Source organism: Aythya ferina, assembly GCF_964211825.1.
Source record: "Aythya ferina genome assembly, chromosome: 1".
NCBI lineage: Eukaryota > Metazoa > Chordata > Aves > Anseriformes > Anatidae > Aythya > Aythya ferina.
Window position 1 is genome coordinate 200,698,645 of NC_140296.1, and position 25,108 is coordinate 200,723,752.

Consider the following 25,108-nt stretch of genomic DNA (forward strand, 5'->3'; position numbering starts at 1 on the left):
TAAATTTGCCCCTTATGTCTGGCCACGTGTATCCCTGCCTATATGGAAGCACCTGGTAGAGCCACACTCACACGTGCTACAGGAGATCACACGCCACCTAAAAAGCTTAAGTGGGAGGACACGGCACAAAGAAGCAAATCTCTGAATAGCTCAGGATGAAAGACCAGGGCAGAGGATTAGCTGAAGACATGGGCAAAGGCCAAACCCTGATTCCCACAATTAAATGGCTGAGATGAAACGAGAGAGTTGGCCAACGCGTCTGGTCAAGGTATTAGCGATGGGAACACGTGCACCTATAAGAGGGATCGTGGATGGTTATAGCCAGGCTGCTGCTGGCACCATGCTGATATAATTCCCATCTGGCCATTTTATTTATTATTACAAGAGGTCTTCTAATTACCTTTCAGCCCTTTGCAAGTTACCTGCAAATGGAAACTTAAGGCAAATTACAATCAGATTATGGCAAGGCAGAGGCAGCTCTTCTGCACAATCCCTCCCTGCAGTCAATAGCAGTAGACAGCACTTGCCTGGGATTTTTAAAGTGGATTTCAAAGCAGTTTTGAAAAGAGGAATATCCTGTTCTTTATCCTCAGTTATCAGATGGAAAAACTGACACACAAAACAGTTGCGGTGTAAAAAATACCATAATGAATATTACATTCATTAGACCATATGGTCTGGAGGACATTAGAACTAGCTACAAACTAGTTTCAGTTTGGAAAGGAAAAATCATCTTATATTATTATTATTTCTCTCACTTTTCAAGGCAACATTCACATTTTGCAACACTTGAAAATGTTTAAAAAAAGATTTAACAAGCCACATGAAATATTTCACTTCAAAAAAAAAAAAAATTATCCAGACAAAAATTAAACAAAAATTCCATTTAGGGGGGTCTGGGCTACCTACCCTGCCCAAATCCATTGTTCACCACTCTAATTTTAGGTTATTGTCTCTCTGAATTTCCCCACAGAGATCCTCATTTCTGTCTGGAAATTTTGTGTAAGTGCAAAAAAGAGAGACTTGGCAGTGAATGCAAGACTTTCAGGACATCCAAAAATCTTGTAAGTCCTGGTCGGCAGGAGCTCCACATGCTTTGCTCATGTGCATGCATAAAAATCAATGTATGCTTTCATCCAACGTGTACAGCCCCGGCTCCAGACACAAGTAGTAAATCCATCCCATCCCAGGTGCAAAGGATATTCTAGGCACACATGGCAGAGTGCATGCACACACACCCCAGATAGAAATAGCAGTGCTTTAATGCATTATACGGGGTCTCTATAGGGTCTGCCAGGGAGAGAAGGGAACTGGTTGGAGCTGGAGGCGTCTCTCTTCATTTACTGGGTTGTAAAGCAAATATTTATTTCCATTATTGCCTCTCCTTTTGCAGGACATGTCACACTAAAAAAGAGGGGGCCACCTGTACAACAGCCTCTCATTTCATACCCTATAGCATGGGTCCTTTTGAATAAAGATTTAAAAGTCAAAACCATCTGAACCCATGTAATTTCTCTTTTTTTGTTGTTTTTGTTTTTTCCAGCTGGCTACTGAAAAACAATGCAAAGGGAGATTTTGTTTTTGGTGTGTGTTTTTTTTTTTTATTTTTTTTTTTGCAAAGCAATCAATTTAATCTACTCTGAAGAAAAGATTAATTAAACTGAGTCTACAATCAGATGCAGATGAACCCGATCTGACTCCTCAGCATGGACACCAGAGCCGAATTGTCCCAGGGTCACTCAAGCACAGCTGTTCTCAGCACCTTCTCCCTGGGAATATAGTTCAATCTCTGCAGTTGCTGGTTGGGTTAAAAATCAAAACCTCAAAGAAACAGCACGCTTCTGGCTCTTGTACAGCCAAGCGAGGCAAATGTCTTCCTGAGATTTGCTTCCTAGTCAAGGGGAAGCGATGGGGAAGATGCTGAAACAACCACACGCTGCTACAGATGAACAACTAATCATTACAGAAGTGTTGGCCCCTGACCCTGAGAGCTCAAAACATCCATTCAGGCAAGAAATACAAAATATAGTGAGAGGCTGGCACTGACAGATGGCAGAAATTACTTGATTAGCATTTTTTTAAACGTTGCCATGCAGAAGATACCCATAGATCCCATCCTGCTCACTGCAACATTTGCATCTCAGCAAGTTTCACTTCACCAACTTCTTCTCCTTTTGAATATAATCATCACAAATTCCCCAGGATACAGGGTCTGACACTTGTACTATACAGGGTGCAAATTTGCTAGACTTAAAGACAATTTTCCCATTAGGAGAGGAGAAGGTAAGGAAAGTGCTCAGCAGCCACATGCAAATTTGAAAAAGACCAAATTTCTCCTTAAAAGATGTGTGTGTCTGAGCTGCCCCCACTCCTGACCTCTATGTTGTGCCATGACGTATGTGCTAGACTGGCACATACATCTGGAGGTGTAGAGGAGATGTTTCAGCCCATGTTCCCACCAGCTGGGTAGCAGCCAGCCCTGAACTGGAAATCATCTAACTGTGGGGTCAGAGTCCAGAAGAAGATGCTGATGAGTGCTTCTCACTGTTCTGTGATCCAAGAATGATCCAACTTATTTTTTCTTTTTTTTTTTTTTTCTGTGATTTTTCCTTTAAAACCATCCAAGAAGTAACTTTAATGTGGCACATCCCTGTATGATACATATTTCCCCATCCCTCTTGCCCCCTTGTATTTTATTTGGTAGCTCACCTACATGGATAAGATCGAGGGGTCTGGTTTGTTCTTCCAGTTCTTGTAGGGCTCACCCTCTGGCCCCAGCAATCTGCAACCACTGGCTGTGTAACACCCAGCCATCATTGCTTGGTGCAAGAGAGGCAGATTTATGCGCACAATCTCTCACAGCAGCACTAATGCAACCAGCAAAGCCAGGACAAGAAGCAATGGACACAAACTGGAACACAAGAGGATCCATCCAAACACCAGGCAGCACTTCTGTGCTGTGTGGGTGATGGAGCAGTGGCACAGGATGCCCAGAGAGGCTGTGGGGTCTCCTCCTTGGGGATCTCCAAAAGCTGCCTGGACATGCTACTGGGCACCCTGCTCTGGGTGGCCCTGCTGGAGCAGGGGTGGGACCAGATGAACCCAGAGGTCCCTGCCACCTCAGCCACTACTCTGTTTCTATGAAAGCCAGCAGGACACCAAGTTGCCAAAACCAACCAAATCATTGCTTTTGAGCCCAACCATCCCCTTGCCACAGGACGGAAGAAGACGTTGCCAGCTGGAGGATGGTTCAGAGAAAAGGGAGCTGAAGAAACCCTGGTGTGGAGCTGGAGTTTCCATTCCCCACCCATCCATACCTTTGCCAACCTTCCTCTGCCCAAAACCACATTTCTCTAAAGAAATGCTCGATCAAAGACATCCCCAGGTGGCTGAGCCTCCACTCTTGCTGACTTTACCACGAGAAGGCAGAAAACAGCTCCTTCCACCAACCACTGAACCTGGAGCAAAGAAATCCTGCCTTTCTGCATAATGACCCAGAAGAGATTTTAAGCAGATTGTCCACGTTGACGTGAAACCACAAGATCTGAATCACCTTTCAGTGCAAATACAAACTGAGATAAAAATCAGGCATGTGCATTAAAGGCCTATAAGCTGTATGCACACTAAATAAATAAATAAATAAATAATAATAAAAAAATCTCACCACTGCAAAGAATAATGATGCCAGCTATTTTCAAGCAAAGGTAAAGTTAATGTTGAATGACTGTAGATGCTGCTTTTATAAGGACAAAGATCACAGAGGATTCCTAACGGGTTACAAACCCAGGATGTAATTCTCACACCAGAGGTTTTTCAGGAAAACAACCCGAGTGCTTTGAGTGGGGATGTGTGTGGTTTTACTTTTTCTTTGCAAGAGGTTATTTGAAAATGACCAACATCAAAGGAATGCCTGCTTTGTGCCAGATCCAGGGAGAGAAAACAGTGCTACCGCCAGCCTCAGCGGACCAAAAAAGATTGTCTTAAGTTTCCAGAGATAATTGGACATCTGGCAAATGAAACGAAAAAGCGAAGAGCATAAAGTGAGATCCAACCAAAAAAAAGTTTTGACTTTTGCCAGCATTGTTTAATGGAAGATTTTACATGCTGAATTTTTAATTATCACTCCTTGGGTCCTTTTTTCTACCTGACTGCACATCACTGACTGCCACGCTAAGGCAGTCTTCCAGGTATGTTGTAGTTCCATAACACCAAGAAAATTGTGCAAGCAAGTAAAAGTTCTGGATCCAGACAAGAAAGAAGAAGATGCCGTACCCATCACTTCCTCGGGACATCTGGGTGTAGCTCACAGAAAGAACACAATCCCGCAAAGCCACGTTGGTGTTAACTTACTTGGCCAGCAATAGTCCCAGCAAAGAGCTTCAGGTTCAGAAACATGACAATCAACCAATTTTCTCAAGGGTGAATACAGACAAATCACATAACCTATATTTTGAAGCTGGCTGTTGATTGTGGTGACCCAGCTTGAGGTACCTTTGGCCTAATTTCACACGAGTTCATTACCTGCAGCAGACCACCAAGACTATTAAATGTTTGCTCTTACCTCTAAGACCATGAGGAGGCAAAGAAGAAAGCTTAGGGCAGTGTTTGTATTACCAACAGTGTTCACCCAGCTCATTCCTCCTGACACCAGCACATCAGCTCCCCCACCCTCCTGTGATGAGGGTCATGCAGGGCTCTCCTGCATTCATCTCAGGACCCCAATGTCAGGGATGCTACTGAAAAACCTGTAAGAGTATCCTACCCCTATGCCATTTAATGCCATTTAAGACCCTCTCTGTTATTCCATCCAACTTTCAGCTCACACAAGGTGCCTGTCTCCAGCACATCCAGTCTTCATGTGGCTGTTTCAGACACCCTAAGACATCCCAAATGACGCTGAATGCCTAAATTTAGGTAACTACCCCCAGTCCTTATCGGTGCAGTGAATCCCCCCAGCCTCTTTGCTGCTTTTAAAAATTCCTGGGTAACAGCAGATTAGTCTGAAAAAGAGCAGTGCTTTCTAAATTTCTGCAGATCCTGTGATGCACAAGGCAAACAAATAATGTATTTTTTCCCATATTTATTTAGCATTCTGAAGGACAACCAAGTTTTAGACGTTTCACCTAAAGCACAGACTCATCTGAGAACAAACCCAAATTAAATGCAAGAAAATGTTTTTGTTCAAGGCCCAGCTCATTGCCTTGGGTTATTCTTTCTGCTACGGTCCTCTTCCCAGAAAAGCTAAAGCTATCCAAAGATAAGAAACAACACATTTCCTCTGCCTGTGATGGAGGAAAGTTATTTTTCTGAGCTCTCAGAGTTTATTTTATTTGTAAAAGGCTGCTTGATTAAATAGGACCTGTTAATATGCTGAGTTTTCTTTTTAAAGGGCATTTCATAAAGGCTGGTGTTCCCTTATTGCAGTTTCTATGCCACCAAGAAAAGTATTTGTGGTGTATCAACAGCGTGCTAAGCTAAATACATTTTTCCCCCTCTCACCCTGCCAAGATATTTCTGCAGGGCAGTTTTACAAAATGACTTAAAAGGGCTCTGGTTCATGTTGGTTGCAGCTCAGTGCCAAGCAGATAAAGGCCACCAAGGACCAGACGTCTCTTCTGCAACCCCACCAGTTCTGGCTGTTCCTGCAACACCATCCCCATGGCTCAGGCTGCCCTGATCAGGCAAAGCTGCTGCAGGATGAGATCTGGTTCATGGCTCCCATTCTACTTAGTTTTTTTCAGCTGCTGTGATGAGCTCTCAGTGGGATTACAAACACGGTCCCTTATATTATTAAGAAATGTATGGAACAACCTCTCAGGAGGCTCTCGGTCACCTTTCAGTCATCCACGCCTATCAGAAAAGCAATTACGTGCTTAATATTTTGGCTCCTGCTGAAGTCCCTTTGACTTCACGTCTCTAATAGGATTCAGCAGGTGCTTGGGGATAAGTGTACCTGGCAATATTCATAAGCAAATTAATCATGCACTAAACAAGTCAAAGTCTTAATAAATGTTTTAGTGAACTGTAACCTTACATCACGAAGGAAAATTCACTTCAAGATCATCTCTATGCAGGTCTGAAAGGGCACTATGTTTTGCCTGTGGAGCAGTGGAAGTATTTCATAAGAATAAAAAGCAATACTAATAAAATCTGAATGGAAAGATGCAAATATTGGGACCTTAATCCAGGAAGGCATCAGTGGTTTGCTAACGCAGTCCTTGTTTGACACATGATTTGAGAACACCCACATGGCTCCTTCAGCAAGGCTATTCTCCTACTCATGGCCGAGCTGAGCATCCTTTTCCCCCAGAGCTCCTTGCTTATAGCAGCCATAGGTTGAAGGGTGAAACCTACAGCTATTCACCTCCCCTGCAACCTTATGAGGAATTCAACAGGACATCCATCAGCTGGCACTGGTCTTCAAAGTGGAAAAAGACACAGCAGTTTACCTTCCAAGTATATAACTCTGCATGATAAAGCTATTTAGACTTGGAAATTTTTCTGATGAACGCCAAATGCCCTATAGCAGCAAACTTCACCAGCAGTTCCAAATCACACTGCTTAAATGAAATCCTGCTTTCCAATTTATGCACTAATTCTACTTTTTCCAGAATCAGAGAAAAAACAGAATGTATTCTGCCTACAAAAAAATGTGCTTTTTAAAAAATAGTAGTGCTGCAGTGACTGGAAACACAATTACATTCCTGCTGCATCTCACAGGTACCACTGTGTTCCCCACAAAGACATGGAAATGAAGATATTACTCCAATTGCTTTAATTGTTCTTTGAAGGTGCTTCAGAAAGCTTGTAACTTCAGGGTCACCATGGATACTCACCACATTGACTTCAGCAATTGAAGTGATTTTTCAAGAGGGACAAAAACTGTTAGACGCTGAAAAACATAATTAACTGATAACTAACAGATCAGTAATGATACCGGGTTATTTTCAAGACAAGACCACGTTGTCTTATCACTGAAGAGCTCTTCAGGGCAATACAAATCTGCATCCACTGCTTTGCAAATCCCACTCTGTTGGCAACATGATGAGAAAACCACTCTCATTTTCTTTTTCTCCCACTTATAACCTGGCTTGCACAGGAGGGGAAAATTGCCTCACAGCTCTACAGCTGCTTCCAATCATCTCCCTGATGTCCATCTGCCAGCAAACCTCTGCTGCAAAACCCATCAGCAGGAGGGATTTGGGAGCTAAGAGACATTTCTGGAACGTCTTTTTGCCCTGCCAGAATTCCAACACACTGAAAAATTACAACAGTCTCAGAAAATGAAATGCGTTTCAGTTGGTTTCTCTCTGTTGTCCCATTTCTAGTGTTTTCGAAACTGGTAGGGCTGTTCACCTCCTTTTGGAGTCAATGGTGTTGTCAGGAAAGGGAGCAGGTTCTTGCAGAAGCATGTCCCACAAAAAAACATCAACTGAAAAACACCAGCATCGCAGCCAAGTTCCCAACACACTCAAATATAACATAAGACAATAGTGGAGATTGCTGCCACATTGCCATAACAAAAACAACACCTTGCACAGTACATGTTGAACATTTTGCATAGCAAGCTTTAATCAGTTACATCTCAAATTGAGTTCCAAAGTTGGTTGGTGACTGACAGACAGGAAAACCAGGCCAGAGAGATGCTGCAACTTTTCCAAGGTCATAAAAAGGCCCAGTGGCACAGTCAGAAATGAAATCCAAGTGTCCTGAATCATTATCTAGTGCTCTTCCACCCAATGCCACCAATGTTTCTACCACTAGTCCTCCTGACTTCCATAGTTCATGGCTTTACAAAGCCAAACTCCTGAGCTTTTGACCAGCTGTGGGTACCAATACAGTGGTACCAACATGGTGAGACAGCAAGTATGATGGGCCAAAGAAACTGGTTGGCAAAGTAAAGGGGAAACCTGTGCTTTTGCAGTTACCCTCATATGAGCCCATGCATGGCAGGGAAGACTCTCCATATTTAAGTTTTCTATTGAATCCTTCCCATACGAAGCATCACAAAGCAGCTCAAATAATCCAACCCTGCTGGGACACCAGGTATTTCAGCCTGGTGAGCCAATTCCAAAGAAACACTAAGCACATGTAACTCCCTGTCTTCGATGATGTTTGAAGGGCTCTCATTGCCCTGCATGACCCCACTTCCCCTCCCTCTGTCACTGCCACATGCAAGTGGTGCAGAGAGAGGGAAGGGCTTCTCAAGGGCATCAAAATTGGTTTAACGCTGTCTCATTGACATCAAAAGCCAGCTCTCATTATTTTTATTGGGAGCACAGTTAGGCCACTACAGATAAATCCCAGCCCGGATACTTTTTTGACGCTTGCCTGCACTTGTCATGACCAGAGACAGAACATGCCAAGAAATGAAATTTCTATTGCATTTCAGAGTTCAGACACGGACATGGCAGCTGTAATAAAATCTACCATAAGTGCTGATGCCACCTAATAAAAAGGACTGATCTGAGGATGGAGAGCTAAACACAGCACGACAGCTGGCTATACAAGAAGGAGGACTTTGGTCTGGAATCTCAGGAGACAGCACGCATTTTCCTAGTTGCATCCTCAGCAGACATCTCATCCAGTGCCCGTCCAGCATTGCTTTTGCCGCCAAAAGCTTCATAGCAGAACATGCTCAGCTATGTTAAAAGCTGGCAAGAAGTCCATCAACCTTACAGATACAGTAAGTGATGTTTAAAGATAACTTAGCTTGACTGTTTATTAGACAGAGTTTCGTGTCAAGGCTTCAGGCAGATCTAAAAGTTTATTCCACACCACTCTGTGATGAAAAGGAGCCAAATATAAACTCAAAGGCTGCTTTTCTCCCTGTCTGGGAGCTCTGATACATTTGCAGGTATGCCAAAAATTAATTAAGAGAGATTAAGAGAGACCAATGTGGTCACAGGACCTAATTCTTTCCTGAAACACATTTTGGGTTGCCCGGGGAGGTGATGGAGTCACCATCCATGGGGATGTTGAAGGAAAGGTTGGATGTGGTGCTTAAGGACAGGGTTTAGTGTGTGACATTGGTGGTAGGGGGATGGCTGGACCAGATGATCTTGGAGGGCTTTTTCAACCTTAGTGAATCTATGATTCTAGAAGGTCTTTCAATGTCCAAACTCTGCTTTCATTTATTTCAGGGAAAAAAAAAAAAAAAAAAAAAAAAAAAAGACATAATACTGTGTTGAAACTCTGTAATTTGTCCTTACAGACCGTGATACACACAAGTATTTAGCAAGAGCCATAGTAGAAACAGATGCCAGCAGATGGTATTATCCTGAACAAAATCAATTAAGGACGTTTACAATATGTCAAAAGTGCAGCTACAAAAACAAAGAGTAGACCTGTACATCTGTTTGTTGATGAAGCCATGAGTATCTGATGGTTAGCCAACACGCCACAAAAGACTGAGGAGCTGCAGCAACACTAATAGTACGTAAGGAAATACCATGCATATTCAGATACTTCAATAGTCATCAGAAAATACAAGATGTTGAGCAGAAACTGAGTAACCAGATACTTGAAGTCCATATGTCATGCATAAATGTAGCAAAAATACAAGCATACGAGTTTTCAGTATCACAGATTTTGTAAGAACTGAGATTTGCTCAGAAATTGTAGCAACAAGAGTCATATGGTAATGATAACTTAAAAAATACTCTTCTCCTCCATAACACGATCCTCTGGTATATTTAAAAGGCTGCTGGGAATGCTGTCACCTTGCCTGAAATAAAAAAGAAAAATGCTTACATTTCCCTAAAAGTTGTTTGCAATATCAAACCCAGTGGCAATCAAAGTTAGAGGCAAATGAGATATGCAGCCAGGTACACCAGTGGCATCTTGTAAACTGTAAAAGACAAAGGGACTGAGGGAATCCCAGAGTTATTTGTATGGGGAACAGAAATCGTCTATCCTTGAGTTTCCCATGGAGAGGATGAGAGGTGCATACATTTTACATGAGGAAAAAAATAAAGTTTTCTGTGCCAGCTTCATTACACCACACTACACTAGTGCATTTGAAGGATGGAGACTCGATTATGGAAGAAAAATGTAAAACCAGAAAATACGCACAGACTGGAGACTCACATGAGCTGAAAGAAGCCAGCTGCTGTTGCACACCATTTAGCAGCAAAACACAAAGTCACAGGGTGGCTGAGGTGGGAAGGGACCTCTGGGTCTGTCTGGTCCCACCCCTGCTCCAGGAGGGCCACCCAGAGCAGGGTGCCCAGCATGGCTTTTGGCAATCTGCAAGGAGGAGACGCCACAGCCTCTCTGGGCATCCTGTGCCACTGCTCCACCACCCACACAGTGCAGAAATGTTTCCAGGTGTTCAGAGGGATCCTCTTGTGTTCCAGTTTGTGCCCACTGCCTCTTGTCCTGGCACTGGGCAGAACAAGTTCAGATTTCACAGTGCTTCTCCCTCCTTCTTAATCTTTTCAATTTCTCCTAATTCTTTTCAATTCCTGCTGACAGTCCTACAAACCACAATTCTTCATTTTTTAATGCTCTCCCAGCCTGGCTTCCCCAGCACTGCCCTGTTACAGCACCTAAACACAGCCAGCACTCTCCAGCAGCCACCTCATCCTCAAGGATGACATTTATTGTCATGGTCCCTGTAACCTCTTCTTATTTGTGGTTTTCTGCAGATACGCATCTCTGTGAACAGGGATGGGGCTGTCCCAGTCCCTGTCTGCTGCAATGTGATGACAGGTCTGGTATTAAAATAGATGATTGTATCACCTCAATGTACACTGCTTGTTATTTAGTTCCTAGGGAACTAATACCAAGTTTCTCCTGCATTTGCTGCCAAACACTTCAAATATTCAGAAAGATTTACATTAAGTGGTAAAAAGGGCTGAGGACCAGGCTTCCTTAAGGACCCTGGAAAAATACAGGCTTAGCACTGAGTGAAAAGCATACTTACACGGTATATTGAAGCAATGCATCATTCATTTTTACCATGGCCCAGATGACAGTATCATTAGGCTGGAGATGGATAAGTGAAAAATGATCTGGTGAATGTCACTGTGGGCCATGCAGGACTTCATCCAAGCAGTCCTGAAAGCAGATGACTGGGTAGGGATCGTTAAGATAAAAAAACTTAAGGCTTTGAGAATGACATTCCTGGAAAAAAGTGTTGCATATTTATATTTAATCCGCTTTGTAAATTGATTTTGTCATGTTACCTTGTCAAACCATTGAACACACTGCATAATTGCTTAAGCAGCATTGACGGAGATGTGACAGATTGTTCAAGCATTGTGATTCTTTGTTCTCATATATCTCATTAAGAAATGATGATTGGTTCCATTTACAGCTCTTAAGTTGAATTCAGCAACTGCTGACACACGAATTCGACCTGGCATCCACCAATTTTTTATTGTTCTCACTCAGATATTGTCCCCGGCGAAGTGGCTCTTGCAAACCATTTCAGTGCAGTGGCTGATGATTTTTTAACGATGCAAGACAAAGAAAAAAAAAACAACACATGTCACCTCTTTGCTGATTTATAGTTTCTATGGAATGGAAAAAAGGAAAACTTTGTATTTGTCCCTTTGCCCCCGCCTCCTTTTTGGAAGGTTATTTTTAACCTCTATCACTTCTCTGAATACATTCATGGCACATCCCTGCAAACAACTGGGCTGGCAGAAGATGCAATCCACCCCGCGGGACAGGCACAGCCCCTTCCTATTCCGGCCTGGAATCGCAACCTGTTTCTCCACAGCCTTGTAATTTTATATTGCCATTTGAAACCCAAACGTAAGGAGCATAAAATGCTGCTGTTCCAGCTTGATGCTGAGTAATACAGGCTTTTCTGGACTCCCAGAGGAAAACCTCCAAGCTGTGCACATCAAAGGCAGAATTTTACAGTCACTTTGCACTGCTACAAATGATTTAAGAGGAAATCAGAAGGAAAACAGACCTGGTGTGCTTTTGTGTGCTACCCTCTGACTTCAGGAAGATCTATTCTGAGCACTAAGCCAACACACACAGAAACCTCTAGGAAGACATTTTACAGACACCTTTCAAAAGCAAAACTGTGTTTTTAAATAATATATTTACTATCAGCCTCCCTCTCTTCCATTTATCACCTTTAGCTGAAGTACCAGAATACCCAAGACACTGTTAAGTCCCTAGTGGTATTGCTTAAATAATAGCAGAAAAGGGAACTGGTTACAGAAATTAATGCACCTGCCTCCCTAATGACATTAGAACAGCAGGTTTCTAATCGACACAAGCTTGCAAGCCCTGACCATGCTGCAGGAGAGGGCAACAGGCAGCTGCCATCAGTTGGTGAGCAGTGGTGCAAGCAGGAGTTAATGCAGTCGGTGAAGATGCACCAACCACCCCACCCACAGAAGTGGCCCACCTCCCAGACCTGCTAGCACCAAGCATCGTGTTTGTTCATTCACCTTCCACACGCTTGAGGTCAAGTTTGCACCCGGCGAGCTCAAACAGACTCCATCTGCTGCACGCCGCTTTCACTTCCCCACGTGAAGGGTGTGCTACCCAAATAAACCAAGCCCTCGGCTGACCCGCAGGAAGGAGCTGTGCTGGCTTCCAGCTCTGCTTCCCGGCTGTGCACACCTGCAGGATGTGGCCGTGGCACCAGGGAAGGACCTTGCACACTTCTGTCCTGGCTGCATTCGGTCCCATTAGCTAAATGAACAAGGGAGCACCACGCAGTTCCTGTTTAAATGTGGGACAAAGTGAGCATTTTTCTTCCATTAATTATTTCTGAGAGACCTATCAGAAGGGTCTCAGAAACAGAGTCAGAGGGCCGCGGGGAACCTTGGGCATCAAAAAGCCAAGACCTCCCACCTCTGAGAGCTTTTCATCATCTCTGGTCACAAACTGAGCAAGGTCAAACATTGCGTATTTGAGCAGCTGTGGCAGCACTACCAAGTCCTGATGAGGAGAACAGCATGGGAAGAAGCTGTTTTTCCCCTTTCATCACTTAAAGCAACCCTGAACAATGAACAACAGCAGAAACATGGAGCCATTGGTAAAACTTAAGTCTCATCTCAGTAGATGGAAGAACAAAAAAAGGCATCACAAAAGCATCTGTCAAGAAGTCATGCCATAGGCAAAGGCACTTAGAAACCAGCTAAAGTCAGCTTGCATCCAAGGGCAAAAATCACCTCGTCTCTGCAAACATTTTCATACTAAATTTTGAGTAAGACGCTACCAGGAATAATGAAGCTTAGGTGATACAAGCAGTCATGAATCTCCTGCCTTCACCTAAATGTAACCCCAATAAGAAGTGAAATTCAGACTGCAGAATATATTAACTGTGCTCCATGGTGCTCTTAAACGGCTTTCACAAAATGGCACAGGTCGTTCTCTGTGAATTTATTAATGAAGCCAAACAGCATGCTGTGCAGTAAGAAATTAGCACTATATATCAGTATATAGCACTATATAGCACTATATATCACCACATAAATAGTGTTTTAATGTATATATATACCACTATATATAGGTATATATATATATAAAAGACTCCAACACCTACTTCGTAGCTATGTGGCAATGCTATGTAAAGATGTTGCAGCATCACAGCAGAGCAAACACAGGCACTGAGGCTGCTGGTAATTCCAGTGGCCCTTGACTGAAAATGACCAAGTTGCCTGGTGCTATTTTTTAACAATTCTGCCCAAAGAACCTGCAGCTACAAATTTTTGCAGTCGGGTGTCTCATGAACAAGCATGGGAGGCTAGCTGTCCGTGGGAGTCAATTAAGCTAAACCCCACCTCATTTTAGACATCTCTTTCTTGGCTTTGATCCGTAGCTGAACCCTCATTGTTATTCTTTGCCCCAAACCTCTCCCTTTTGATGTTCGCCCTGGTGTAGCTCCACTCACCTGCAGAATGAGCATGCACTCAGCTTTCATTTTCTTTATATTCTCCTTCAGTAGTGCCAGAAGGGCACCAGGTTGCTCTCTGGGTACAAACCATCTCAGCTGTCACTCAGGAATCCTAGAATCAATTGATTTTCTTTCCATTAAAAATACAAGATTCATCACAATAGAAATCGTATTCAATGGACTTGCCCATAAAGCTCTGAGAGATTTTTTTCGGGGTCTGTCTCTTAAGAGCATAGGATTTATGTCTATAACATAAATTACACTTACATGGCTTCTGCCAGGAAAATTAGGCAGTTAAATTACTTCAGAAACACCTGAACATACCCAGGAGCAGAAGCCTGCCTTCAGCCCGCAGTACCTCTAGGTCCTGTGTCTGCATGCTTTTGAAAACCCTGTTTGTTTGTGTTGTTTTTTTTTATCTCATTTCTTGGTGTATCCCCTCCCTTCTAAATATACATCATCCAGCTTCCTAAAAAACATAATCTATAAATCAAGTCTTGGACATGATACAGTTCCCTTGTTATAATTTATTTGTCTTATGCCCCTATACCTGGGTAATACGGCCAATAGGAGCCAGACCATTTTTTTGCCCCATATGTGTTTTTATCTAAGCATCTTCCCATGGTGCATCAAGCAACTCAGCTAAGGTGTCGCATGTAATTTGCTTCCCTGTTCTGTCCCTGCAGAAGGACGTGCATATGCAGCAGCCCTCTAGTAGATGGGTTTGTGTGTTTGTTTTGTTGGGTGTTAAAGCTTGGAAGGATTTTGTGTTGGGAAGGAGAGCTTGTTTGCTTTGCAATATTCAGGTTGCTATGTAATTATGCTAGAGAAGGTGTATCAAAACACTGTGGCTTGTATTCAGGGGGGGTGGTGTTTTTGTGGCAATCATCAGCCCAAGTTGAAGCTCAATGGTGTCAGATTTTCCCCTCAAAAATATTCTGTCTCCTGAACAAATTAACTACACCCCTACAGCAGGAAATCCCATTAAGGCAGAGGTGTGAGGCTCACAGTGATCCCAGAGCTTTAGATAGTCTTTTAGATATCTCAGGCCCCACCTTCAAAATGTCCTCAAGTAAAAGATGAAGCCTTTGAATTTGTTCAAGTACTCTGCAAAAAAATAAGGAGGGAACACGAAACAAGTTGAACATGTTCCCAGTGTCTTCTGCGATTGACAGCACACACCAAGCACTCCGCTGTGCCTGAAATTTCCAAAACACAGCAGGTTTCATGGATAGGTATAGTGTAGTAATTTGCTTAAGCTGGGAGGCAGCAGAAGATGAGAGTGATCAGAGGAAGGAAATCTCCAAGTCAGCTCCAAGTAATAGTGAAGGATCATTCAGGGATGCTCCGACAGGCTCTCTCAACCACGGATGAAATTGATTATGAGCTCTGCCTTCCCCAAGGAGATTCCCATGTGGCTGCACGTTCTCCAAAGACTCTTCTCTCCCCACCCAGACTCCCTCTACGTCATTTTGGGGGATTACTATTTTGTTTAGCTTTTTCAGCAGCTTTTCGTCAAAGAGTTTCCCTCTTCTGAGCCCTTGCCCAGCATGGAGGGAGTGGTAGGAACGTAGATAGTGACTCTGGTTTCGGTGCTTGACTCTGCATTGCATTATGCTGCATAGAAGAGGCAAAAAAAAATGCTGGAAAAAGATCAATGATGCAAAGCAACCCTTGGGAAATGCCACCACCGGAGACCATCATGGACACTGAAGCAATCCCACGTTGCCCCAAGAGCAGCCTGGTCTTCTCCAATGCTTTATAGCCCTGGGAAAACCTCAGTTCCTGTGAGCATCTGTGACACAACACGGCAATAACACGCCCGTGCTGTTACCAACAGCACAGGCACAGCACTCTGCATCTTCAAAGCCTTCTACAAACCTTAACTAGTAAAAACTAATTATTTGTGATGCCCCTGGGTGACTCACAAAGAAATAAATACATTCTGAAAAAGCCACTGCTGACAAGCTGAAAGAAGCAAGACAGCCCGTTGCATAAGGCTGGAGTTAAGATTCAGGCTCAGCTCTACATTTTACAACCGACACGCTGCCTCGTCTTCAACAAAGACGTGTTAGGTTTTTGTCTTATTTATTTAAATTTCAAGTTTTTCTGGGCAGGAGCTGTCTTTCACTCTGCTGTTTATAGAATTCCTAGCACAACGGAGTCTGGTCTCTGTATAGGCCAATAAAAGTCATAGAAATAAATTTAAAAAAAAAATACAAAAAGTATTTTACACCCTTCATATTTTAGTTTCTACTGTCCAAATCTAAAAAACACACTGACTTTTCACATTTTGCAAATCTTTCAAACCAAACATGAGTGGCTACATGAGTTTCTGTTGCACCACCCACAAAAACCCAGGCATCTCTGAGACCCTGATGTATCTGGTGGTAGGTGGGCAGCCACATTCCTCAGATACCCATGCCATAAAGTCTGCAGGGAGGTTTTAAGCACACTGCTCAGCTAAAACACAGCAACATCACAGAACCACTCTGAAGCACTGGATGATACTGGATCATCATCTTTGGTCATGGTCATGCCTGAGAAACAGAATCACAGAATCATCTAGGTTGGAAGAGACCTCCAAGGTCACCTAGTCCAACTTCTGACCTAACACTGACAAGTCCTCCACTAAACCATATCACTAAGCTCTACATCTAAATGTCCTTTAAAGACTTCCAGGGATAGGTGACTAAACCACTTCCCTAGGCAGCCCATTCCAATGCCTAACAAGCCTTTAGGTAAAGAAGTTTTTTCCTAATATCCAACCCTTGGTTTGAAGCTCCTGGAAAGACCTGCGAACCTTCACATCCCACTGCTGGTGATCGGGGGATGTAATTCTTCTTACAGGTGAAGTCTGAACTGACACATCAACCCTCACCGAAAGAGACACAGAGGTTAAAGGCTCTCAGACATCAGACTTTCCACTTCTGAACTTGCTCAACTCTCATCAGCTATGGATGAAGCTTCTAGGTCTTGTACTCTGAAACGTGAGCATCTGATGTAAGTCCCAAATTTCTCCCACTTAGGCTTGAAAAACCCACCTTCAAATAGTCAGCCTAAATCAGGGAGAGCATTAGGAGCAGAATGCATGGCTAGCAGAAGGCGTGCACATGCAAAGGGTCTGGGAGAGACGTGTCTTGCCCTGTTGCTGCCAATGGTAAATGCTCACTTTTATTTGCATTGTTGAAAGAACCTCCCTTTGGTCCTTCCTGGAAACCAGAACAGGACTGAAACTGTTTAATTTAGCTCAGTTTTGTAATGTATGAACATCCAAACGAAAATCAAAATAAATCCTCAATACAGCTGAGCCAGCATGTTTTCTCTCACTTGCCTCTTCCCCTTTCGACCCTTGAAAAAGGTATTTTAGGAACTGTCTTTGTGGTTATGTAGTCCTCTTGTCCAAAGCTGTTGATGTTTTTAAATCTAGCATATGAAATTGCCCTGGAAATGATCAAGCAAAATCAGTGATCTATTGTTACAGAGGATCTCCAGCCCTGTGCTCAACTGTTCTGTACACAGAGCAAATCTGAGAGAGCTTCCCAGTAGCTTTCTCTTAGCACAGCCAGTGTTAAATTAATTAATTACTCAATTAATTAATTAGGGAAAAAAAAATCTGCGTTTTAATTCAGCCAAAAAAAAAATCTGCTAAAAGTATTATTTTAATTTAACCTCATACAATCTGTTTGGTGAGTAATTCTGGCACAAGGCTCAATACACAGCTTTCAACATAAAAACAGCAGTGAAGGGCCTTGAAAAGTTTATTAACAATCTGTTATTTGTGGTTTTCTTTTTAAAAGTGATTGACACAACATTCAGAGGAAAATTACAGGAACCGCCAAGTCAGAGAACACAAAAGCATATCAGTGCTAAGATTTGACAGAAAGGTTTAAGGAACAGTATGATTTCTATAAAGAGAAATATTCTGATTGCTGAGCTATTTGTCATTCCAGAACAGCCCAATCACACACACACAAGTTTGCAAATTATTGTTATTGTTGTTAATTATTATTTACAGAAAACCACTGCAATACAAGGTGGCTTGAATTCCAACAAAAAATGACAGACTGATGCCCCAAGGAACTTTTTCTCCCTCCTTTCACTCATTACCTGTTTACTAACAGCATCTTTTTAGTTCCAACTTGTTTTCATGCTATCTAAAATGACTAGAAAATTAGGTCCTATTAAGTAATCATGAACATAAACTGTGACTCACCAGTTAAGTGAATACCATTACTGGCAATAAATTCAGAATCCTATTATAAATGCTTGTTATTGTCAGGCAAGCCAAAACAATACAACTTTATTCAATATAAATTGCATCTTTGGATGCGTGAAAGGATTAAATAACTCCAGCCGATATTCTGCACATAGCACACAGAATCATGTGCAAGGGGCAGCAGAAATAATTGAGGTCAGTCACAGAGGAAGAGAGAAAAAGAAGGAGAAAGGAAGGAAAAAATGGATAAGGAGATATTTCAGCTCCCATGTGAAAGCAGATGGAGGGTGAAGGAAGCAGACAGGCTTCTCCAGATGGCAGGAGCTGCGGAGAAGAAGGCTCTCACACCCACTGTGTTGTGACTGTGATGGGAAGAATAGACTTTTGGTTCAAGGATTACTAGGGGACTCCAAAGAGCTGGGTTCAGCTCCACGCACTCCACCAGGTCTCCAGTCCCTCTCAAACACTACATCCCAGCCCAAACAGCAATGCAGGAAACCGGGTGCCCTCAAAATGATGTGTTTTCCTGAAAGCCTCTGGCTATTGAGGATTTTGGAATCTTATTTTTAGTCAACGAAAGAAAATTGACCTTTATGCTACCCTGTTGCTCCAAATAAGCGGTGTCCAAAATGCACCCGTGAAGCACACTTGGGGAGCTGTGAAAATTACCAACGGCTGCAGACTTTTTCCCAGTCCTCTTGCTCAGCCTATAAATCAGTTGGCCATCTTGCTTTCCTTTTTTTGTTTCCATTTCAATTCCAGCTGAAGGCTCAAACCTGCTATTTTCTGTAATGCTTCAAGGGAGACCAACAATCTACATCATAAGATACTACAATTCACACTGCAAATACCGGGACAAGTAATTTTTAAGCCTGCAGGAACACTGGATAGTAAAACTACATCACATGATAGCAGTGAGGATTCCTTAGTTTAAAACAAATATGTCACCCTAAAGGAGTCATCTCAGTATTTTTCTGGTTTCTCTACATTCTCTACAAACCAAAATATCTTTGTTGTTTCACAGCATTCACTTAAACATTAATATCTGTATCCAGATATTAATATCCAGATATCTCAGCTTTTTCTTCTCCTCCCAGAGATGCTGGAGAGGTGCTGGGGGTACCACACACCTCTAATTATCCCTACCTCCATGGTTTTGATGGTAAGTTTCCCAGAATCACAGATTTTAAGGTCAAGAAAGGACCATGAAATGTCCTCCCCTTTACCCACGGACAAGAAGCTCTTGTCTGGTGATTCCTGCACAAAGCCTGAGAGCTTTCAGATGGCAAAAGGACTTCTGCCATCAACTCCTCCTGGAGCAGACAAGAACCATTCGCCTTCATAATTTGTCCCAGAGGTTGATCAGCCTTCCTACTGGAAACACAAGCCTTTACCTCAGCTCTTTGGAACCCTGTACTTTCTAGCTTTAAGATGTTTTTCACTGTGAAATGCTTCCTTAATTTAATTAAAAACCAGACAAATACTGAACAGAGAAGTGGATGAAACAGTCTGACATAGCCACTGCTGCCTCACCAGGGTGCCGTAAAAGAGAGGCAGAAATTACTCGTAATGTGAGCACAAACATGGAAATCAGAAACTCTTCAGTCTTCACAGCCAGAAAAAGCCCAAATATCAAGATTTTCAAGAATATCAGTAAAGATACTTTTTTCAGTCTTGAGAATCCCCAAAATCAGAAGAGAAAAACAACTGGGTAGCTCGCACAATGCCTGAAGTTAATGAGCTAACCAGTACAATTTGTTGTATTGAATACAACAAGTGGTTGATTACAATAACTGGTGGTTTGGGCACCTGCTTGATGCGAAGGGAAGGTCTTTGAACAGAGGCAGAGCTTGAACCTAATGGCACCTCCCAGCACCTCCTTTCTTCACAGCATCTCAAGCACCTGGAGAACCTCTGCCAGGATCCATCCTTACCACAAGCATCTTTTTGTACTTCCCAGTAGCAGAGGAGGCTTAATGCCCAGTCTGAGTTAGGGACAACATCACCTCCATCAGCCTTGTCCCCCGTGAGGGTCTGAGCAGCCACAAGCAGAAGGGAGCACGAGGCAGAGCTGCTCAGGACAAGCCTGGGTGTCAGCATGAGACTGGAGTAGGCATGAAGAAGGACATGAGAGGACAAAAACACAGAAGATGAAGCACAAGAGTTTGGGATAATGCGTGAGAAGGAAAACAGATGTGAGGTCAGGGCTGCGGGTGATTGCATCTCACATTGAGAACAAGCACCCTATGGGTGCATAAATGACTCAAGCAGAGCACCAGAAGCCCATCAGGTATCATAAGACTATGGAAGAGACTCAGGACATTGAGGAAACAAAAATTACAATAATATCCTCTAAGAAAAACAGAACTGCCTATGGTTTTCTCTATACTATATTTTTTTTAAGTACTGGAGACATCATTGCAGTGCACTTGTCTTCCTACCCAGCTACTACTATGTTGTGGCTACATTCTTGCAACTCCCTACGTTATCATTACTATGCTGTAAGGAATCTACTATGGCAGTTTTACAGAAAATACAAATATTTCCGCAGTTATTAAGCCTGAGCCTTCCTAAATAAGATAACTTCATCATAACTCGAATGTCAGTAAGGCCTAATGACAGATATCTTAGAAATGTCAGCTTGATCCGATTAGATGGACCGAATGATCAGAGGCTTTCCTCTGTTCAGCTGAAGATAGCATTGTGTAACATTACTTCTCAAACCATCAAAATCTTAGTTTTAAAATGCTTTAGATATAATATCAGTTAAACGTGGAGAGAAAATGGTATTTCAGTGACCTCTCATCAGATTCCTGCTATTGCGAAACTTCACGTCTCCCAGGGGCAGAAATCCCCCTCTCCAGACAGGCTTGTAAATTGAGCAGAGCTCGAATAGGCGAATTTGTGGAAATTTAAGAAGATAAACAGCTAATCAGATCCTCTTCTTTCCTCAAGCCTACCTGTTTCAGCTTGGAAGAGATTCAAATTTGCAACCACTGAGCACCTGGCCCGCCGCTATGATTTTATTTTTCCTTGATTTGCTTTGCGTATTCCTTCCTAGCTACTTTTTCAGGATCTGTAACCTCAGTTTCAATTCTCAGGAGTGACCGGGTCCAGTTTCCTGCACCGAAGCTGCTCATGCAGAGCACGAATCACTGCTGTGCTGCCGTAGTTATACGTGGATGAATCAGGACCACAGCTCCCATGGCCACAAAACTCAAACACAAAACAGAAAGCCTGACTTTGGAGGCTAAGAGGAATTGTATCTAAAGACCACAGAACTGAACCGCATTTTATCAGCATGTTGCCCACGTTTCTTTTGTTATACTTTCATGAGTAATATGACCAAAATAGTTTGTTGACACCCTGATACCCAAGAGATGGCAATCACAAACCTATGATCGCACATGCTTAGGGACGGTGTAAATACAGAACAAAAAGTGAGTCTTATGTCTTCAGTTTCTCAACTTTCCCACCCCTCCCCCTTCATTTTTCTGCCTCCTTCCCCTTTTTCCTTCCACCTCTGCTTGTAGTGCCCTTCCCCGATGTCTGCCTTAAATCCTTTTCCTCCATCCCTCTTCCTACTTCCACAATCACCAGGGAAGCTGAGATGTATGAGCAAAACTCTTTAGGAATGAAAATAAAAAAAAATTGTACCTGTGGGAGGCTGCAGCCATCCCCAGGGTTCGGTACCACCTGAGCCAGACGCATCGCTGAGAAATCCTTTAGGAAAACCCTACTGCCACCAGCACTGTGCAGAGCAAACAGCAGGGACCTCAGACACTGAAGGAAGCATTTCTTTGGGTGTAAAAGGCCGTTTTTCTACTTCTGGAGGTGATGTCCAATTCAGGATGCTTATTTCATTATCAATATGGCTGGACATGACTTAGAGGGGCATGTAAATAATTAATTCCTGCTGTAACGCTGTTCTGGAAGAGAACCGGGTACTCATCAGAGGTTTCTTGAAGCACAAAAGGTATCATGATTAACTGAGTTACAATCTTTTTAATAATTCCAGCAATTTTATCTCTCCACCTGCTAGAGATCTGGTAAAAACCTTTTATTCAAATGAAAGATTCCTTTCAGAGAGCAAATCATTAATAGAGTACACACAGATTAAACATTCACAAACCCATGCACTTGACATAACATGTTTTTAAAGTTTCTCTTTGACTTTTTTCCCTGATTTAAGGGGTTTGGGGCTTATTTTACTGTAGCTGATCACAGTGAGTTAAGAGAGCTGCAGAGATTACAGGAAAAAGAGCTGCTCTTCTGCTAAAGGTGCTGAGAGGGAAGGTGGCAGGGCAATGCAAAACACAGCCACGACCCTAATCCAGCACACCTCAGCCGAGACGCCAGGTTTTTCACTCCGAGCCCCAGCCGTGCTAGAGAAAAATCTATTAACTGATGAGATCGACTGATGCATGTCCAACACAGTTCAGCATTACACTGCAGGAGGGATCAAAGCAGATTTTATCCCTGCTCCTAAATAAAGCTAGAAGAAAGCTTTTTGGTCCAGATGCTCTAAAGGTATTTAGACTTTTGCTTAATTCCTCTTTTTTTTTTTTTTCTATCAATAACTCTGAATGTGTCCTAGGGTTTGAGCTCCCGTGTATCTGCTGTTGGGGCCAGTGAACAGACCTTGGTTGGAATCAGTGGGAGCTGAAAAAATCCTGTAATGATTTGCACAGTAATAATCTCGATTTCTGACAAGTTTCACAGCAGATCCAAAACTCACATCCACATCTCCTTATCTGCCCGGTTTGCCCTCGGTGACTCGGGAGCACACAGCCAGGAGGTGACTGAGGTGTAGGCTGGTAAAGGCACCTACACCCAGAAATAGTGTCCCTGTGTATGGGAAAAAATAAAAACCAGCTCTGCGTCCTTTAGACAGGCACAGGGTTGTGATGCAGTTATTTTAATTTTCTGAAAGTTTCTATGCTGACTGTTAGGTCAAGTTTTAAAGCCTCACAGGTTGCCCTCTCATCATGAGGGCCTTGCTACAATGATGTTTAAGAGTGCGAGGCACTAAGTGGTCAGTGGGTTTCATTCACAACAGCCACCCCAATGTGCACAGTGATGAACTCTACCCAGCTCTACCTACCTTGGGACCTACACCTGCTCCTCTCAGCTCCAGTGGGATACCCACCAAGTCCACGGTGTTAATTCTCTCTGGACCTCTCTAAAGGTGCAAGTTAACCCTCGCAGGTGCTTCATACACCAAAGGCTGGAAGATAACACGGGGCTGTGTGATGGGAACCACAGCAAACTGTCCTACTGCTCCCACGAGTCTCCTGGCGTTAGGACTTGCCTCCCCTACACCCTTTTTGCTCAGGAAGGTGCTGAAGGTGACAGGCAGGGACATGTCTCTCAGGGACACCTGACCCTGCATCTTCAGAGCCCTGGGCAGACACGAATGCCACCAGCTGGGCGGTGTTTTTTGCTCATCCCCACATGGGAGCGTGACCCCCCTCCACACCAAGCACCCAGCCTGCTTCTCACTCGTGCTTGGTGTGTAGGAAATGAGCAGAAGCAGAAATACTCCGTTTGTAGAGAGCCCTCCCTTGGAAGCAGCAAGAAACTGAAATATCACGTCCGAAACTTGTTCAGCCGTGTTTTGGAAGTGGCATGCGGATTAAAAACGCACTGCTTGGGCTCAGCGATGCTTTGCTTAGAGATGTGCTCAAAGTTGACTTTACACCAGGAGGGGACATGGCAATAAAGCACCTGTCCTGTCCAACCCAGCGCTCACGTCCTCGCCCACCCACACGGCAGCCCGCACCCTGCCCTTCCCCAGCAACCGCGGCTCTCTGCCTCTACAACATCCGACGACGAGCGAAAATTTCTCTCAACAGAAATAAAACTCCCCGCTCAGCCAAAAAAGCATCAGCCTGCACCCTGCTCCCTTCCACCATCTGCGCGTGTTTATTCTGAGCCTTCCGAAAAAAAAAAAAAAAAAAGAAAAAAAGAAAAGAAAAAAAAAAACTCTAACGTTTTACTAATCTTTATGCCCCGCCACTATAAATAACAGAAATAAAGCCCAACAACAGTTAAGCATCGTAGCTAAAACACATCCAATCCACTCCGATTATTTCTGCTTGTCTGTCCACGAATGGATGCAGCCATCGGCTTTAGGGGACAGCACGCAAGTCAGACCGCATTTATTTACAGCGGCACCGTCAAGAAAAAGCCTTTCCCCTTCTCCCCATCCTATTAACATTTTAAACCGTAGGGGGGGGTCTTTCTTTCTTTTTCTTTTTCTTTTTTTTTCCTTTTTCTTTTTTTTTCTTTTTTTTTTCTTTTTTTTTCCTTTCTCTTTTTTCCTTTTTCCTTTTTTTTCCTTTTTCTTCCTTTTTCTTTTATTTTTTTCTTTATTTTTCTTTTTTTTTTTCTTTTCTCTTTTTTTTTCTTTTTTTTTTTTTGATTTCTTTTTAGGGGATAGCCCCAGCCGCCTGCCCCGCAGCCATCCTCACCCCTCACCTCCTACCAACCCACCCCGGTGCCGTTTGGTCCCGGGATTCTCAAATCCCGGCTCGCTGCCGGCCGGGATGCTCGGAGCGACCCCGGCGGCTGCCCCCGCGCAAATCCCCCCCGCGCAAATCCCGCGCAGCCCGGGGACGGCGCCTCCCGCCCCGCTCCGCTCCCCGCCACCTACGTCCCCAGCGTCTCCTTGAACTCGAAGATCTTCTTGATGTCCTCCGCCTGCTTCTTCCAGGAGCCGCCGCCGTCCCCGTTCTCCCGGGCCATGGCCGCTCCGCGCAACCCCGCGCAGCCCCGCGGATGCCGGGCGGCACCGAGCCGCCTGCGGCTTTTGCTTTCTCTTCTGAGAAAGCAGCGGCTGCTGCTGCTGCCTCTGCCGGCTCTTGCTCTTCTTCCTCCTCCTCCTCCTCCTCCTCCTCCTCCTTCTTCTCCTCCTCCTTCTCCCCTTCCTCCTCCTCCTCCTCCTCACACTTCCTGCCCGCCGCCGCTTTTATTTCCTCCGCGCTCCGGCGGGCTCCACGAGTGCCACTTTTCCTGGG

The 25,108-nt window shown here is 43.7% G+C and overlaps 1 protein-coding gene across 4 annotated transcripts in view; it reads right to left on the bottom strand.

Moving 5' to 3' along the window:
• CAMK1D (calcium/calmodulin dependent protein kinase ID) overlaps positions 1 to 25,108 on the bottom strand; it is a 220,186-nt gene extending 195,078 nt beyond the window's left edge. For all 4 annotated transcript variants that reach the window (XM_084517804.1, XM_084517803.1, XM_084517802.1 and 1 more), the window contains exon 1: positions 24,745 to 25,108. In XM_084517804.1, the coding sequence (XP_084373930.1) occupies positions 24,745 to 24,836 (92 nt within the window). In that variant the 5' untranslated portion in view covers positions 24,837 to 25,108. The remainder of the gene's footprint in view (positions 1 to 24,744) is intronic.